The 19,120-nt window shown below is 42.4% G+C and overlaps 1 protein-coding gene across 7 annotated transcripts in view; it reads left to right on the top strand.

The window, feature by feature from the left end:
- Positions 1-19,120, top strand: part of stat3 (signal transducer and activator of transcription 3 (acute-phase response factor)) — a 109,008-nt gene that overhangs the window by 84,005 nt on the left and 5,883 nt on the right. For 3 of the 7 annotated variants that reach the window (XM_028819810.2, XM_051918835.1, XM_028819811.2), the window contains exons 17-23: positions 93-228; positions 431-483; positions 6,996-7,090; positions 9,512-9,651; positions 9,829-10,044; positions 10,206-10,248; positions 18,307-18,366. In XM_028819810.2, the coding sequence (XP_028675643.1) occupies positions 93-228; positions 431-483; positions 6,996-7,090; positions 9,512-9,651; positions 9,829-10,044; positions 10,206-10,248; positions 18,307-18,366 (743 nt within the window). The remainder of the gene's footprint in view (positions 1-92; positions 229-430; positions 484-6,995; positions 7,091-9,511; positions 9,652-9,828; positions 10,045-10,205; positions 10,249-18,306; positions 18,367-19,120) is intronic. The other 4 variants (XM_028819814.2, XM_028819812.2, XM_028819809.2 and 1 more) reach the window with 3 other exon arrangements.

Raw genomic sequence — 19,120 nt, 5'->3', positions numbered from 1 at the left:
GTAGCACAGCTAAGTAGTCACATAAATGGTGCATTAATGATAAAATATAAGTACATACTCAGGTCTTTCTTTTTTCTTTTTCTTTTTTGTAGAATGTGAACTTTTTTACTAAACCACCAGTAGGCACCTGGGATCAAGTGGCCGAAGTGCTAAGTTGGCAGTTCTCATCTACCACAAAGCGAGGCTTGTCTATTGAACAGCTCACCACCCTCGCAGAGAAGCTTTTAGGTAGAGTATGTCAGGTATATTGGAGTTGTGGGCCCAGTCAAGGACTGAAGGGGTAATGTGGATCTGAGTACCTTAATATTCTTGTTTGTGACATATTCTTTAAAGCTTCTGAAACAGACAGTGCAAATTTAACTAGGGATGGTGTTGGCTTATTGAATAACTGTGAAGCGATACTAATTTGTTTTTTTTTTCTCTCTCCAAGGTCCATGTGTGAGTTACTCAGGATGTCAGATTACTTGGGCAAAATTCTGCAAGGTAAGGAAGTCTTGGGAAGGACAAAAAAAACTTGTCATTTTTAAAAACAAGCTAGTGATGGATCCTGGAATGAGTAGAATGAGTCTGCCAAACGTGAAGTAGAACCATCTCACAGGTGGCGCAGTGGTAGTGCTGCTGCCCTGCAGTAAGGAGACTTGGGTTTGCTTCCCAGGTCCTCCCTGTGTGGTGAGCGCTTTGAGTAGTGAGAAAAGCGCTATATAAATGTAAAGAATTATCTCCCAACTTACTTATTTTTTGTAATGGTGAGGACTTCCTGCAGTGTCTGTCAGTATAATTGGCTTCACTTGAAAGTCAGAAAATGTCCTATTGCTTTACTAACCATCTGATGTCTCCCTGTTTTTGCTCTGGTAAGGAAATTAGAAATGCCCACGTGAAGTCTGTTCATGCTTGTATGTTTTATTGTCATGTGCTTTGCAGCCCTTTGAGTAAATTGAAGATGCTCGCCACTAGTGTCTGATGCTGGCAATAGCGGACTCATAAGTCTACACAACTACACACTTCTGAACTTGGAGAGCCCACAGACAGGCTTAAGTCAAAGCCTTAAAAACTGTGCACAGCCATGTCAGGAAGCTACAGTGCCCCGCTCCCCAGTAGTTCCATCATTTCCTCCTGAGCGTTTCATGAAGCGCTGCCCGCCTCTAGTGTAAAATGCTCATCTTTAAAGTGTTATTTAAGTTCAGTTTACAACACGTTAATTATTCCAGCAAATGCAACACTGGAAAATTTGAGCCTGTGAAATGGTTGGAAATCTATTGGAGATAAAATAAAACCAGTCCTTGCTGTGACGGTGCCTTCCATAGTCTCAGTTTCTACTGAGAGCCTTCTTATCATTTTAAATTGTGCTGGTCTCCCTCATTTTTAAGGGTTCTGAGATGTTCAGGTAAGTATAGACCAAAACGTTTATAGCCATCATTCATTTGATAGCTCCAGAACACCCGTTCAGTTTTTTTTTGTTTGTTTGTGAAAGTTTAAAATCCTTCCATCCAAAGCTGGAAACGTTCTCAGCAGGTTGGTCGACCCACTGCACACCAGAGTGGTATGGCACATCTTCCTGGTTAGTATCAAAGTTTTAGATCTGATGCTGCATCAAAGCCCATGACCTGTTAAAAGTCCTAATGATTTTGGCCGTTGAAGATGCTTGGTTTATTATGTGACAAACTGGTGTCTGCCTTCATGTTCTTAAGCTTAAGTATTGTCAAGGTTTCTACATTAGATAGAAACTAAAAATCTGCACTGATGTAGTTGCTTCTTCTGTTTGATTTCTCGGTTGGGGTCTATTGTATTACACTGGTTTCATAATATGTGATAACCTAACCCATTTGTGGTCTTGAATGTGACCCAAGTGATTCAGTAACAAACCTCATAACCTCGCCTAGACATGTCGGTTTTTATTTATGAGTGAGACATTTTATAGCACCTTTCAGCAATCGTGTAAGTCTCATAGCTCCTTAAATCATCACAGAGCTGCGTCTTTGGTTCTGGTCCTCATACTTTTAAGCACAAGTCAGTTATGTTAAGCACTGAAGGTCACAACGTGAACCAGGTGTGCCATCAGACCACGCTGCCCTCAAAGTTTTAAATGTAAGGTATTTTCTGATGAGCCACATCGTTATCACCACCTGTCTAATAAGCTGTTGTTCTTCTGTATGCCAACCCACCCAGGCATAGATTTTACAAGACCTCATGAAGGTGTCCTGTGGTATCTAACATCAAGACGTTTGCAGCAGATCCTCTAACTCCTGTTGGAGATGGAGCTGCAGTGGATGAGACTTGTTGCTCTGTCATGTTCAGTGTTCAGAAGCAATTAAAAAGGCTAACAGAATGTCAGGTTATATAGCGCCTTAATGTGTGAAGTACAAGTCCAAGGAGGTTCTGCTCAAGCTTTATAACACACTGGTGAGGCCTCACCTGGGGTCCTGTGTGCAGTTTTGGTCTCCAGGCTACCAAAAGGACATAACAGTGCTAGAAAAAAGTCCAGAGAAGAGCAACTAGGCTGATTCAGGGCTACAGGCGATGAGTTAGGAGGAAAGATTAAAAGAGCTGAGCCTTTACAGTTTAAGAAAAAGAAGATGAAGAGGAGACCTGACTGAAGTGTTTAAAATGATGAAGGGAATTAGTCCAGAGGATCGAGATGGTGACATTCAAATGAGTTCATCAAGAATATGGGGACACAGTTGGAAACTTGTTAAGGGGAAATTTCACACAAACATTAGGAAGTTTTTCTTCACAAAGAGTACCACAGACACTTGGAATGAGTGACCAGATCATGTGGTGGACAGGAGGACTTTAGGGAGTTTCAAAACTCGATGTTATTTTAGAAGAATTAAGCAGCGAACACTGGTGAGCTTTGTTGGGCTGTATGGCCTGTTCTCATCCAAATTATTCTCATGTTCTAATGAATCACAGATGATCGGTTGGATTAAGATCTGGGGAATTTGGAGGCCAGGGCAACACTTTGAACTCTTCATGCTCCTCTAGCCATTCCTGAACAATTTGTGCAGTATAGGCAGGGCAAAGTATCCTGCTGAATGGTGCAACTTCTGTCAGGGAAGGTGTAGCGGGTCATTAACGATGTTTAGATAGGTGGCACACATCAAATTAATGTCCACATGAATTCCTGAACACTGGCATTCACAATTCATCCACCAGCTTGTCCTTTTCAAACAGTGTGCATCCTGGTGCCATCTCTTCTCTGGATAAAATGATGCACAAGTACCTGGTCATCCACATGATGCAAATTAAAACTGGTTTCATCACACCAGGCAACCTTCTTCCATTGATTCAAGGCCCAGTTCTGAGGCTCATGTGACACTGGAACAGTGGGCTTTCTGACTGGCCTACGGCTGAACAGTCCTGTATTCAACAGGGTTCAATGCACTGTGTGTGTCGTGACACATTACTCCTGGAACCGTGATTAAAATGATCTGAGATTTGTGCCACATCTGAGATGATCTGAGATTTGGCGGGCAGAGTGGTGGCTCTGAGGCTAGGGATCTGCACTGACAATCAGAAGGTTGCCGGTTCGAATCCCGTAAAATGCCAATAGGGACTCTGCTCTGTTGGGGCCTTGGGCAAGCTTTGAGTAGTGAGAAAAGCGCTGTATACGAGGTGCGATCCAACAGTTCCCGGAATGCATTTATTTAAAAGCATACACACCAAATAACAATTAATGGTGAACATTTGCTTCAAAATAGTCACCCGCTGAGTTGATACACCAATCCCAGTGAGATTTCAACCTTTCGAAGCACCTCTGGAAGTCGTTTTTTGTCAGTGTGTTCAAGACGTCGGTTGTTACCACTTGGATCTCCTCCACCGTCTGAAATCTGCGTCCCTTGAGCCTCATCTTCATCATAGGAAATAAAAAAAAAATCAGATGGCGCTAAATCAGGGGAGTACGGAGGGTGGGGAATGGCAGTAAACTTTGTAGAAGCCAAAAATTCGCGCACAGGCAGAGATGTGTGAGCTGGTGCATTGTCGTGATGCAAAAGAAATGACTTGTCAGCCCACATCTGAGGACGTGTTCGGCGAATTCGATTTCGCAAACGCCTTAGAACATCCCTGTAGAATGCTTATTGCAACATTTCGTGGCTTTCTTTTGCTGTTTTTCCCAGTTTAAAACAGAATTTAACACACTCTCTTTGCTCTTTCAAATCACTCATTTTCACAAACAAATCCTTCAGACACAACCGAAGTTTAAACGAGAACTGCGACTTGAAAAACAACTGCGCTGACGTTATAACGTGTGATAACAGCTCTCAAGGACAACTTGAACTGCTATCTAGCGGCAATTGATACGTATAACCAAACCCTTCTGGCTGCAGAATAAATGCATTCCGGGAACTTTTGGATCGCACCTCGTAAATGCAAAGAATTATTATAATTACCCTAGGTTCTTGTCTATAAGCCGGACTCATGTATAAGCCGGAGACCAAAAATCATAAGAATTTTTAAAATAAAATCGTATCATAGATAAGCCGGACTCATGGATAAGCCGAACGTACTATAACCTATAACTAATAGAAGGGAGGGAGGTCAGTGGTCTCAGTCGCACCCATTTAATTTCTTTAAGGGGGGAGAGAGTGTGAGATATTGGCGTCTCTCTCACTCCCCGCATGGCGCGGTTGGAGCGGCCGGAGCGCGTTCTTTCTGCTCTGGGCGTCGCTGAGTCAACACGCGCGCGTAGCGGTCATTTAAATTGTGATTTTATATGTAAGCATATTTAAATATATATCGCGGATGGGTCTTTTAATTTCTGGTACATGCTTCCTCAGTTGGTTTGCCCAGTTGATTTCATACAAGGGACGCTATTGGCAGATGGCTGAGAAGCTAGATTGCTTACTTTTCTCTCACTCTTGCGCTGACTATCTGTGATCCTGATGTAGGGGGATTGAGCAGGGGGGCTGTTTGCACACCTAGACGATACGGACGCTCGTCTAAAAATGCTGAAAGATTATCTTCACGTTGCTATCTTTTGTAAAGCTGATTCCTGAAAAGACATGCTGCACAGTGCTTCGCATACTTAAAAGCTCAAAGGGCACGTATTGATTTTTGACTGAAAAACAAACTCTCTCTCTCTCTCTCTCTATCTTCCTGCTCCTGACGGAGGGGTTGTGAGCTGCCGCCTTCAACAGCTTTGTGCGCGGTGCTTCGCATACTTAAAAGCCAAACAGACATATTGATTTGTTTGCTTCACTCCTTTGAAGAGGAAGATATGTTTGCATTCTTTTAATTGTGAGACAGAACTGTTATCTCTGTCTTGTCATGGAGCACAGTTTAAACTTTTGAAAAAGAGACAAATGTTTGTTTGCAGTGTTTGAATAACGTTCCTGTCTCTCTACAACCTCCTGTGTTTCTGCGCAAATCTGTGACCCAAGCATGACAATATAAAAATAACCATATAAACATATGGTTTCTACTTCGCGGATTTTCTTATTTCGCGGGTGGCTCTGGAACGCAACCCCCGCGATGGAGGAGGGATTACTGTATAAGCCGGACTTATGTATAAGCCGATATTCTATTTTTTCATTTTCACAACTTTTTTCCTTAGAAAAGCCGCGGCTTATAGACAAGAACTTAGGGTATTACTATTCTGTTGGTTCATTACAGACTGAATAGCCTTTGACCTCACATTGAAGTGTCTTGGACGCCCAACACCCCATCTGTGGTTTGTGGTTTTTTCCCCCCTAACTCTGGTAGATTCTCAGAATGGCTTGTCCATGAGCACCCCACAAGCCTTGCTGTTTCAAAAATATTGTCATATTGATTTGGCCCTCAGGTCTTTACACCTGCCCATATCTTCTGCATTCAACACATCAGCTGCAAGTTCTCAATGTCAGCTTGCCGTCTAATACGTCCCTGAGCTCGACATTCGCTTCATATGGGAATGCTCTAAGAGTTTGGGCTCATTAGTGTGTACCCTAACTATTCATTTATTTTTGTGATAATTGCAGTTTCCAAGTGATTCGCATATCTCCATTTTCTTTTTTAGGAAACTTGTGGTATACAGACAGATTTATAATGGCTAATAAACAAAATCTGAACTGGAAGAGCTACTGTGTGAATATTTACTGTATGTCTCCATTCATGTGAACATGTACGAGGGGGTAACCAAAAATAACCGGAATTAAAAATATATATATATATATTGTTTTAATAATTTTTACTTACTGAAACTTTAGTCTCCTTCAAAGTAGTCTCTCCGTGTGAATGTATGCATTTGTCTCAACGGTCTTCCCACTGGTGGAAACATTTTTGGAATTTCTGAAGAGGAACGTTTTTCCAAGGCCTTCAGCGATTTTTTTTTTTTCCTTTGGCTCCTCCACGGTCCAAACACGCTTTCCTTTGAGTTCTTTTTTTTTCATATGCCGGAACAAGAAGAAGTGGCATGGAGCAAAGATCAGGCGAGTAGGGAAGGTGACAAGAACTCCAAGACGCACAAGTCAATACGGAAATCTCTTCAATAGTCCAACGGCGATCTTTGTAAGTTGCGCTGCAAACTTTTTCAAGATTTTCATCATTCCTAATTGTGGAAGGTCAGCCAGATTCTTGGTTGGTCTTGAAGTGACATCTCCCTTCATTTGAAATGCGAAAATCACTCATAGACCTGTGTTTTTACTTAAAGCTTCCTCTTTAAAAGCAGTTTCAAGCATCACCACAGTTTCAGCAGCTGTTTTCCCCAAGAGAAGACAATTTAAAGCAGACTCGCTGTTATTTATGATCACCCATCACAATAATCGCAGAACACATTTAATAACCAACACGGAATGGCATATGAACAATACAGAGCAACGGCACCTGGCAGAATGCCACAGAATATCGTAAGTAAGCTACACCTAGCGGCGAATTTCGCAACTAAGTCGAGGTTACGCGGCAGGTACAGATTCCAGTTATTTTTGGGTACCCCGTCGTAAGTGCAGTCTGTTTATTCATTTGGTGCTCATTTGTCTGCATATTTGTGATGCTGCTTTACCCAATGTTGTTTGTTTCTATAGGAGAACATGGCCGGCAAAGGGTTCTCTTTCTGGGTGTGGCTGGACAACATCATCGACTTGGTCAAAAAATACATTTTGGCACTTTGGAACGAGGGGTGAGCTCATCTTTTAAAACCCAAATAATGAAATTGTAACCGAGCTAGCAACAGCTGTTACTTTATTGAATGATGAAGGTGTGTGTGTGAGTGTGTGCGTTGGATTCTCTTTTAGTTTTATATTTAAATTTGTCCCCGATTCCTGACTTGTGATTGTCACTATAACACCACGTGTGTGCTTTTAAACTCTCCCAAAAAACAAAATGCTTTGAAACGTCCCCTCATGACCACCTATCCAAATATAATGACGACATTTTTGTTTTCCCTCCCTACAAGCCTTCTAGTTTTACACACATTCGCATACACCGACCTCCTGTTTTTCACAGAAATATAAGACGGCAGCCCAATCTTGCTTTACTTTCCAGCCACCATAATGATTTTGGCCTGCCTAAGAGCACAGACACACTTTGCTCCACCTTCGGCGGCGGCGGCGTCGTCGTCTTCCTCTGCTTTAGCAGTCGTGGGGTTGGCTGGTTGCCTAGTGACATGCAGAGCTGCCATATCCACATTAATATGATCTGCTGACTCATTTCTGATTTCCAAAGCCAACGGTAAACAGTTTTACCGTTTATGAGTAACACATGAAATGTCACAGTGTAGCACTCGATATACGATTCCCAGTAGCATAAAGGTGACATGTTGATACACGGAGTAGGAGCGCTGTCTCATGACCCCGCAAGGCCCAGGTTCATTTATTTACTGTGCGTCAGGGTGGGCTTTCTCTGTGTGTTTCGTCTTCCTCCTTCATTTCAAAGTTTTACCTGTTAGATTTATTGGTGTTTATTTACTGCGACAGCAAGAAATCAATGTGGACATTTGATTGATTGTGCCTAGCAGTAAAGACGTGTTTTTTTTATTGCCTGGTGATTCTTGTCTGCATGTGGCCCCCCTAAGTAGATTAACCCTTTGATCCCTTCCCTCCCCAGCGTTTTAGCACTATAACCCTAGTCATTTTGAAAAATCAAGTCAAATCTTCATATATGATGATAAGCCACAATGTTATAACAACAGATTGACAACACTGTACACACCGTACCTCTTACAGCCACTTAAGATCTCAGAGTTCTCAGCATTATCCTTGACAGTACTTTATCTTTTCAGTCCCACATCAATAACATCTCCCTGTCTGCATATTTCCACTTGTGTCACATTAATCGTATTCGCCCCACACCACTGCTATCCTTGTCACTTCTCGTCTGGATTATTGCAATTCCCTTTTCTTTGGTCTTTCTCGCTTCAATTGGTCCAGAATTCAGCTGCCCGCCCACATCATCATTACTAGAACCCCCCCTATTCACCATATCACTCCCGTCTTGCAGCAGCTTCACTGGTTTCCAGTTAAGTTCCGCATTCAATTCAAAATTCTTCTGTTAACTTTTAAGGCTCTCCACAACCTCGCCCCTCCATATCTGTCTGACCTCCTCCATGTTGCCATTCCCTCCCGTACCCTTAGAGCACAGGTGTCAAACTCCAGGCCTGGAGGGCCGCAGTGGCTGCAGGTTTTCATTCCAACCTTTTTCATAATAAGCGACCAGTTTTCACTGCTAATTAACTTCTTTTCTTTAGCCCTGTTTTAAGGATTCAGTCCCCTGAATTGATTCTTTTCTTCATTAAATGACAGCCAAACAGAAATTAGACGTGAAACGAGCCAACAGATTATAAATTAAATTGGGGATTCAAACTCCAACCAATTTTACTCCAACCAGTTTCTTAATGAGATGATGATTCTTGTTGCTAATTGAACCCATCATTTAATTCCATGACTTGTTGCTGTTCTCATTCTGCCACAGCAGACATTTCCAAAACTGTCGATCGTCTGTTTTACTAAGACCTTCACCCTGCTTTATTTTCAGCTATTGTGTGATGGGCACAGGTTATCTGGTCATGTGGCTGCTTGTTTTGTGTCTCATTATTGTTTGGCTGCTAATTAAGGACAAAGAAACAAGGGGTCCGAGTCACGTCAATTAGAACAAGGAAAATGGCTCTTATACTCTCTTTCTCAGGGGTGGAGGTTGATTTGTTTTTAATCCTATTTTTTGTAAAAATTGATCTATTTGTATGGAATGATTACAATAAAATCAATAACATTTAAAAAAAAAAAATTCCAAAAAGCCTCATCAACCATCCTTGGCATTTGCAACGAATCCTCTGTGTGTGTGTGTGTGTGTGTGTGTGTGTGTGTGTGTGTGTGTGTGTGTGTGTGTGTGTGTTTCTATTTAAATTCAGTGAGTATACTCAAGACATAATGTTAAAATAGAAATGTTCTTGCAAGCACTAAATGCTGCATTTTTCCCCTTCTGATTTATTCTTTTCAGCTCTGCTGGTGATGCATCCTTAATTTGTTCCATTAAAATTCAAATGTATGAGAAGGGCACGTATTTTTGTCTCCTCTGTGACCTTTTATCTCTCCATCTTTGTCAGGTACATAATGGGTTTTATCAGTAAGGAGAGGGAGCGGGCCATCCTAAGCACAAAACCTCCTGGGACTTTCCTTCTGAGATTTAGTGAAAGCAGTAAAGAAGGAGGCATCACCTTCACCTGGGTGGAGAAAGACATTAGTGGTGAGTCTGTCTTGTGGGCTGCCTGCCTTTGAATGATGGCATTCACAATTAGATGCGTTTTTAGCCTTGAATTTTCTTTTGTTCACTTACGTCTTAAGATGCATATGTGTTTCAAAAAGAATCACATTTGATCCGCCAGATCCCATTTCAAAACTGATGTCCTGTCTCTTCTTGCAGGCAAAACCCAGATCCAGTCGGTCGAGCCGTATACTAAGCAGCAGCTGAACAGCATGTCCTTTGCAGAGATCATTATGGGTTACAAGATTATGGATGCAACCAACATCCTGGTGTCGCCCCTAGTTTACCTGTACCCAGAAATCCCCAAGGAGGAAGCCTTTGGAAAGTACTGCCGCATTGAAAACACTGAGCCACCAGAGTACCCGGACCCAGGTAGTCGTTGAATGTCTGATTGGACCGTGACGCGTCTGTGGAAGGAGGGAGCATTTTTAAGGAATTGCATTTCAGGCTTTAAAGTAAAGAAACATTCCTAGGCATTCTGTTATTTGTATTACAATATTTTTTTTTTTTCCTTTCAATACCGTTTGGGTGTTTAGACACTGTTCCATACCTGAAGACCAAGTTCATCTGTGTCACTCCGTAAGTATATTTTTTCTGTTATTTCCCATGTTGCATTCCACAACAGACCATAAGAAATGCATTTCAAGATTTCACAAATGCAGGGTTGCAGCAAATGTTAGTGTCTTTTGTCATATTTGCAGTTTAAACATCTACTTTGCAATTTCAAGTATCCACACAATTTGTATATTTTCCACTTCATCTACTCCGCTATCACCTTCATTCTGGTACTGCTTGTAAGCTGGTGCCGCTCTGTCCTTTAATAGCTGCACTTATCGTGACATTCACAGTAACGAATCTATACAGTATATATAAAAATCAATGTGTGTATGTATGTATGTATGTTCCAGCATCACTTCTGAACGGCTGGAGCGTTTTTCAGGAAACTTGGTACACATGTTTCTCATTGGTGGACTAAAAATACCGGATGGTGAAATCAACTCTAAGCCACCCCCTTCTCTTGATCTTGCAGTCTTGTATGCATGTTATCATCCAGCTGACACTCGGAACGACCACCAGAGGGTGAAGTGGAGGTGACTGCCAGCATTCTTTATGTGTGAGCACCACTGTGCCCACCTGTTGCTTTTGATATTAAATAGAGTTGGCCAGTTCCGATCATCAAACATACAGTACATACAAGACTGCAAAACAAGCACATTAGTGAGTTAGTGAGTCTTCATTGTTTGTTAATTTATTTTAATTTTTAAAGTTGTGGTTTTTTTCTATTATATTTTTCTCAAACAATTAAAAAAAAAAAAACACTTGATATTTTCCTCCCGGACAAAGCTGGGTATTTCAGCTATTTTATTTATACTGAAAAATAAAGATGAATTCAGAAAATGCAGACTATTCACTTGGCTCAGATAGCACATGATGTATCACTTTCCCCACCCAATAACCATAAATACACTTTACCGTTAAAGGCTTTTAGCAGGAGCCATGGGGTTGCTGAGGCACTTTAACCCACAAGATTGTCATTTGAGTTCCCATCCCTGCCCCACTCTGTGTTAATGTTGTGCACCACAATACAGCAGAAAGGATTATAGGCCTCTAAAAAGACCTTCAGACCAGGCCAAGGAGCTTTACTGGCCTACCTACAGGTTGGCCTTTACCTTAAGTAACCCTGTCTAGCCCCACAAATTAAAAAAAAAACTCCACAGGCAGGCTTTGGACCTGCATGGGCCCAAAATAGGGGAACAGGCTTTTAACATTCGAATAACCCCCAAAAGGTCCCAAAATACACAAAAACTCCCTATAAGGGGAAACCTTTGGCTTGAGAGACAAGTCCCATGCAGAATCTTTAACAAAAGTAGAAAAATGTTAAAAATTAGGCAAAAGGGTGTACTTACCCACAGCGAACGAGTCCTTATCAGTTATCCAAAAATCAAATCCAAAGACAGAAGCAGAGAATGCAAAAACTGGGACAAACACAACAGTACAGATAAATGCACTCCTCGACGGACATCAAACCACTGAAGGGCCTACACCCCAGCCTGAAATATAAAGACTGAGGGCGGGCCTTCAGCAGTGACATTAGAATGGCCCCGCCTCTTGGGGATCCACCCACAGAACACATGGAATGAATTCAAGGCACTTCAAACCACAATACTTAAAAAAAAATAAATACCGAAAAAAAAAAAAGATTAAGGAAAACATGATTTTACCTAGAGGTGATCCATAACAGAATTAACACCCAATGCACTTCAGAGCAGGTCATCCACCTGAAGCTCAGCATGTTGGGGCTCACCTAGGAAAAGCTTGGGTGTGTTAGTCAGGCCAGCAGGAGGTGCTTAACCTGTGGTCTGTGTGTGTATCCCAATGCCCCAGTGACAGGAACGCTGTGCTGTAATAATGGTGATGTCCTTCCTCTGTGGTCATTAAAGATCCCTGGGCATCCTCGGAAACGAGTAGGGTGTCCTGCCTAAATTGGACATTGTGGCATTGTCGGTTTTAGCTCCCTAGTCATCCCCTCTGTCTGACTGGCCAGCTGTCTCTCAGGTGCAAAAATGGCTACCGTTGCTTTTTCCGGGTGGATGTTGCACATTGGTGGTGGCTCCCCGCTGTCTATATAAAGCATTTTTATTGTCTAGATAAGCACAATGTAAATATAACTGTCAGTCTATCTATCTTATAAAACAACAAAAATGTTAAATGAACTTCAGCCAGGGCAGTAACCCTGACCGAATCATAACTGCGAACAAGTCAGTTGAAGCAGGCATGAAGACCCTGATGTGCCAAACCACTCTTAATTATAAAGAGCTTTCTTGCAGAACTTAAAAGAAATAACAAATACACAATGAACATATTTAACCCGACTTTCCTGTGCGCATTGCCGATTTACACTAACCTGACAAACTTAATGTAATGTTTAGAAAACCACTTCAACCCCACCATTCATCCATCCATCCATTTTCCAACCCGCTGAATCCGAACACAGGGTCACGGGGGTCTGCTGGAGCCAATCCCAGCCAACACAGGGCACAAGGCAGGAACCAATCCCGGGCAGGGTGCCAACCCACCGCAGGACACACACAAACACACCCACACACCAAGCACACACTAGGGCCAATTTAGAATCGCCAATCCACCTAACCTGCATGTCTTTGGACTGTGGGAGGAAACCCACGCAGACACGGGGAGAACATGCAAACTCCACGCAGGGAGGACCCGTGAAGCGAACCCAGGTCCCCAGATCTCCCAACTGCGAGGCAGCAGCGCTACCCACTGCGCCACCGTGCCGCCCCCCCACCATTCATTACAGAGTTAAAGTTTGTGGCAGGACAAATTAATGGAGTACAGATCTATTCCATTTAAAGGAAGGACAAATCAATCAAAATAAGAATTATTTCTTTACATATTAGTTGCTCTGTTACTCCTAATAAACTGTGCATTTATAATATGCATTTCTTTAAACCAGGGGTGTCGAACTCCAGTCCTGGAGGGCCGCAATGACTGCAGGTTTTCATTCTAACCACCTTCTTAATTAGTGACCTGTTTTTCCTGGTAATTAAAATTCTTTTGCCTTAGATTTAATTAACTCGACTCAAACCCCTTAGTTCTTTCTATTGATTAATTAATTAAGCAGCCAAACAATAATGAGACACAAAATGAGAAAACAGGTGACCAGCTAACCACATTATCTGAACATAAAGAAAGGTGAGGGTCTCTGTAAGGTTGATTTCTCAGGTCAATAATCAGAAACAGAAAATCAACACTTTGGGAAATGTCTGCTGTAGCAGAATGAGAGCAGCAGCAAGCTATGGATTAAGTAACGGGTTTAATTAACAGCAAGAATTGGCTTCTCATTAAGAAACTGGTTGGAGTTTGATGTTCCAGTTTTGCTGGTCATCTGTTGGCTCGTTTCACATCTCATTTCTGTTTGGCAGCCATTTAATGAAGAAACGAATCAATTCAGAGGACGGAATCCTTAAAAACAGGGCAATTAAAAGGAAGGGAAAAGGAGTTCATTAGCAGTGAAAACTGGTCACTGATTAGGAAAAGGGTTAGAATGAAAACCTGCAGCCACTGCGGCCCTCCAGGCCTGGAGTTCGACACCCGTGCTTTAAATTGTACACTGTGCAATTCAGTTCATACTGTACACAATTGGGAATGGCTCTTACAATGCCAGGTTTGCAGTGGTGAATGTTAGTCAGTCATTATTTTTTTTTTAACTTACTTAATCCAGATCAGGGTTGCAGGGTTGTGTTGGTGTCTATCCCAGCTAGCACAGGGTGCAAGGCAGGAACAAACCCAGGACACGGCAAACACACACATCGCCAAACACACACACACACACACACATGGCCCAATTAGTGTCAAATAGTATCGCCAGTCCGCCTAACCTGCATGCCTTTGGACTGTGGGAGCAAACCCAGGCAGGCATGGGGAGAACATGCAGAGAGGACCCGGGATGCAAACCCAGATCTCCTTACTGCGAGGCAGCAGCGCTACCACTGCGCCACCGTGCTGCCCACTGGTGAATCTAAAGTACAAGAATGCGTTCTGATCTTGTAAGTCACCTTGTGTAAGTTTAGCTGCCAAAGCAGAATACAACATCTGACCAAATTATCCTAACTTAGTGGTCACAGTTGGTTCCATATTTGTTTATTCAGAGCCCTGGCAGGTTAAACAGTTTATTGAAGTTCCTACAGCTCGTCTTTCTAGACGTTTTGGACCAGCGCTTGTGAATTTCCTGTCCTTCATTCTGGCCAGTCTGTTCTCACTGCTTTTCTGCATCGATCCCTGCACCGTTTTAACAACTGACCTTCCTGTTGCCCATTTTATGATGCCCACTTACATCAACAGAAGTCATTTCCTCCTCTCTAATAGACATTTTGTCTTTCCGATATCTAATATGAATTGAGACATTTCATGCTGCCTCGTTTCTCACCTAATACAGCTGCGTGCAAAAGTATTCAGTCCCCTTGTAAGTCATTGTCATTTTTTGCACGACAAAAGATTTGTCTTCCTATTTGTCCATTCACTATTTTAATGTGAACTCATATGCTGTTACAATACATTTCCAAAGTTAAAATAAACCATTTTCTGTAGATATTTAACTGAAGAAGAAAAACTCCAAAGTCCGTGTTTGCATTTGTATTTAAAGCTCTGGGCTTTGGAAGCTCCAGGTTCACACAAATGACAAAAGAATCACAAATGACACACAGGTGACAGTTGTAATGAAACATAATGAGGTCCTACTTATGAGACCTTTACATCTCTCTGGATATAAAAAGTCCTCTTTGTAAAGCCATAGCCTTTGTTGGGTAATCACTGCAAAAATGAAGACAAACGAGCATTCAGCTGATGTGAGAAACAAAGTCAGTCAAATGCACAAGGCAGAAAATGGCTACAAGAAAATATCAGAGTTTGATAGTCCATCATCAGAAAATCAAAGGTCCATCACAGCACCCAGACTCTTTCCAGAACAGGCCGTCCTTCAAAATGAAACATCGACTGGTGACAGAGGTGACTAAAAATCCAACCATCATTCTTAGAAGTCTGCGACTGGAGTGAAGGTGCAGGGGTCCACAATTTCAAGAGCTGTCCATATAACAGGCCTCTATGGGAGGGCAGCAATAAGAAGCCGTTCCTTAAGAAGGCCCACATGAAAACATGTATGGCAGTCACTACAAAGCATGAGAATGACCCTGTTAAGATAAGGGAGAAGGTTTTATGGTCAGATGAGACCAACACAGAACTTTCTGGCCGGACTTGAAAGAGGGATGTGTGGTGTAAAACTTAACACTGCCTGGGCCTCAAGAAACACCAGACCTACAGTGAAATATGACAGGGGCAGCATCAGGCTATGGGGACTGAGAAACTTGTCAGAGTTGAAGGTACGATGGATGGACACACACACACACACTGCACAATTTTGCAGGAGAACTTGGACCAGTCTGCTATGAATGTCCAGCTCAGGAGAAGATTCAACTTTCAACATGACTGACCCTTGGCGTGAATGAGGCTAAAGCGACACTGGATTGGCTCAGAAACAGAAAGCTGAATGTCTTGAAATGGCCGAGTCAAAGCCCTGATCTTAACCCTACCTGAGAATCTGTGGCACAATTTGAAAACTGCTGTCCACCCCACCAACCTAGAGGATCTCGATCAATTCTGCCAAAAAGTATGAGGAAGAATTTCCTGAAAAATATGAAAAACTGGGAAGAATGAAGGCTGTTATTGCAGCAAAATGGGTCTTGACAAAGTATGAATGTGTAGGCTTTGAATGCTTAGTTAGGTAAACACGAACTTAGGAGTTTGTCTCCTTCAGTTCAATATCTGGTTTATTTGGACTTTGTTACAGCAGAAGAGTTCACATTAAAAATACCAAAGGGAGAAATATGAGGACAAATCTTTAGACGTGCTGAAAATTAGGATGACTTTCAAGAGGATTGCACACCACTGTGTATTCCTCTAGTGCGTGTTTAATTGCACATTTACTGAGGCTGTAGAACAAAACAGTGTGAAAGAAGCACCGATCTGTCAAGCTGTCTTTCTGCATAAATTTAAATGAAATGTGTAACGTTCACACTTCGCAGAAAGGGTCGATTCTCATTGTCAAGTTAACAAATTGGAGAGACGCTTTGCCGTCAGCTTCAAATAATCGGAAAATGTCGGTGCAAGAAAAGTGACAAGAATTTCTTGCCGTCTTAAACCCGAGATTAAAAGAAAGGATGGAAGCGAGACTAGCAAGATGGTGGATATGCAAATAGCACGGAAAACGGGAGTGTTGAATGCCTCCAATTAGGTCCTCTTAGTGACGACGCATTTAAAAAAAGAACCAATACTGAGATTGGAAGTGAAAAATGTGTTCAGTTACTCAAACGCTTGAGATTTACGTTGGAAAGCCCAAACACACACAAGCGTTTTATTTTTTATCTTAAAGTACCTGCCGAGCCCAAAGGTTTAAATCCACAATTTTCTTCCTAATGGCCGCTTCCTGGTGCTGAAGCCTGATGCCGGCAGTAGTTTATGAGCCATTTGTGCTTGTACTTTAAGTGCGCCATACATTTTATTGCCCGGCCTGACATGACGTGTGTATTAAATGGTGAAAATAACCATTTCTTAACGTCTTCAGACTCCTCAACCTTTTTGTTCTGTTGCAGCCTTCTGCTAAAATCTTTTTACATTTATTTTAACCTCCTCATTGGGCAGCGCTCAATACCTCACTCAGACTGCTAAAGCAAAAACAAAACTTCACAAATGACATTTTTGAAAATTGAATTCAGAGTCAGAACCTGAAATATCCCATTGACACAAGCATTCAGACTCTTTCCTCCGTCCTTAGTTGGAAGCCTCTTTGGCAGCCATTCCAGGCAGGAGTCATCTTGGGTTTGACGCGATTAGCTTCACAAACCTGGAATTTGGGGATTTTCCTGACATTCTTCTCTATCAGGTTGGCTGGAGACCCCCGTACCCCCCACAGGGTGGATGGCTGTCTTCACGCCTCCCCAGAGATTTTTCAATTGGGTTCAAGACTGCACTACAATGTAGACAATTCCAGACGGCCTTTCCAATTCCAGTTTTGCAATAGTGGATGAATGAGAAGTATAGTAACGTGTTCTGATCTTGTAAGTCACCTTGTGCGAGTTTGTCCACCAAAGCAGAATTTCAACGTCTGACCAAGTTATCCTAACCAGCTTAGTAATTGCAGTTGTTTCTGTATTTGTTCGTTTAGAGCAGATCCTCTCAAGCTCTGCCAGGTTGGATGGAGATCCTCTGTGGACAGCTATTTTCAGGTCTCTACCGAGATGTTTGTTTGGGTTCAAGTCTGCACTTTGGCTGGGCCGCTCAAGGACGTTCCCAGAATTGTCCCTGAGCCACTCCTGTGTCGTCTTTGTTTTGTTCTGTTGGAAGGTGAAGCTTTGGCCCGGTCTGAGGTCCTGAGCACTCTGTAGCAGGTTGTCATTAACACTAGAATCCCTGAAGCCTACGAAAAATGTTGTAATCCCGGGCCACCTTAAATTCCTTCGCACCTCTCCGTCAGAGTCTTTTGTTTTGTAAATGTATCAATAAGCACAAGTAGCAAGCAGCCTGCTATCCCATCTCCCTCACCGACACATCTGAAGTTCTCCCAGCTCAAGTCTCTTTATCGTGGTGTGAGGTACCTGGAGTTGCATTAGATAAATAATATATCGTTATTTGGAATACATACATTTCATGTGAGCTCCGTGTCTACAATGATCTGGGTAAATGTAGGATGACGGGAAATGCGAGGCAAGAAATGCTGAACACATACCTAAAACTGAAACGTTTTCCATGTTATAGTAATAACGTGAAGTGTTATCAAGTCTTACTTGATTTGGGTAAAAACAAGGAATGAAACGGTTTAAGTGTGAAGCTGCAACACAGCAAAATGTGTGAATTGTGAATGGCGTCTGAATCCACCGTATGTCTAACAAAACCATCCTCTTGAGAGTTGCTGTCACCACACCATACTAACATATGCCATGACATGTTATTTTGTCAAGGCTGGGTAGTTATGATGCCAAAGGAGCTGATTTTGTTAAACTTTTTCTTTGAAATTAATTTGCTGAAGAATAAACCTGATTAGTAAGAAATGACCTGTCTCCGTAGGTGCCCACTTTTGACCATGGACCTGCCTGACAGTGACCTGTTGACAAAAGGATTTCCCTGGTAGGGATGACACATGCTTGTGGTGGTGGCCTTGGTATATGGAACATGCCATTAAATTAGATATTATGCTTTGCTTGTTCTTATACTGATGTGTCATAAATTCCTTTCAGTCTTTTTATTTTACTTTTGTCGGAGAAACTATGGAACCTTTTAACCTCCTAACTCTTGTTTTCAAACTATACACACGGCCGGGGCAAAAATTTCTGGAATTGGTCAGTAGCACAGGAGTTAGGGTGTAGTTATCAACTGTGCCACAAGATGTCGTATGCCTGCAGTTGTGTTAATCAGTCCGCCGAGTGGCATTGTGCTGAGTTAATGGAGTGAGAGTTTGTGCCATCTGTTCTACAGGTGAGCATGTGACTCCTGCGGGGCTTTTTTCTTTTTTTTTTTTCTTTTTTTTTTCCTTTTTAGTTTAAAAAAAAAAAAACGTTAGGTCATCGAACATCAAAAGATCAATGATCGCATTTTAGCAAACGGACAGACTTGTTTCTCTGTTAATCAGCAACATTACACTAAACTGCTGAGGCGTCTGTGGGAAACCATCAGGGAAAAAATACATCATGGCAGCCCACTGGCACTCACCGTGGCGGCCCACCGCCTCACCATGGGGGCTCACCAGCACACACCGCCTCACCATGGGGACCCACCACCTCACCATGGGGACCCACCGTCACACACCGCCTCCCCGTGGGGACCCACAGGCACTCACTGTGGCGTCCCACCGCCTCACCATGGGGGCTCGACAGCACACACC

This window comes from Erpetoichthys calabaricus, chromosome 14 (genome assembly GCF_900747795.2).
Source record: "Erpetoichthys calabaricus chromosome 14, fErpCal1.3, whole genome shotgun sequence".
NCBI lineage: Eukaryota > Metazoa > Chordata > Cladistia > Polypteriformes > Polypteridae > Erpetoichthys > Erpetoichthys calabaricus.
Note: the sequence above shows the minus strand (reverse complement) of the source record. Positions and strands in the feature narration are given on the sequence as shown.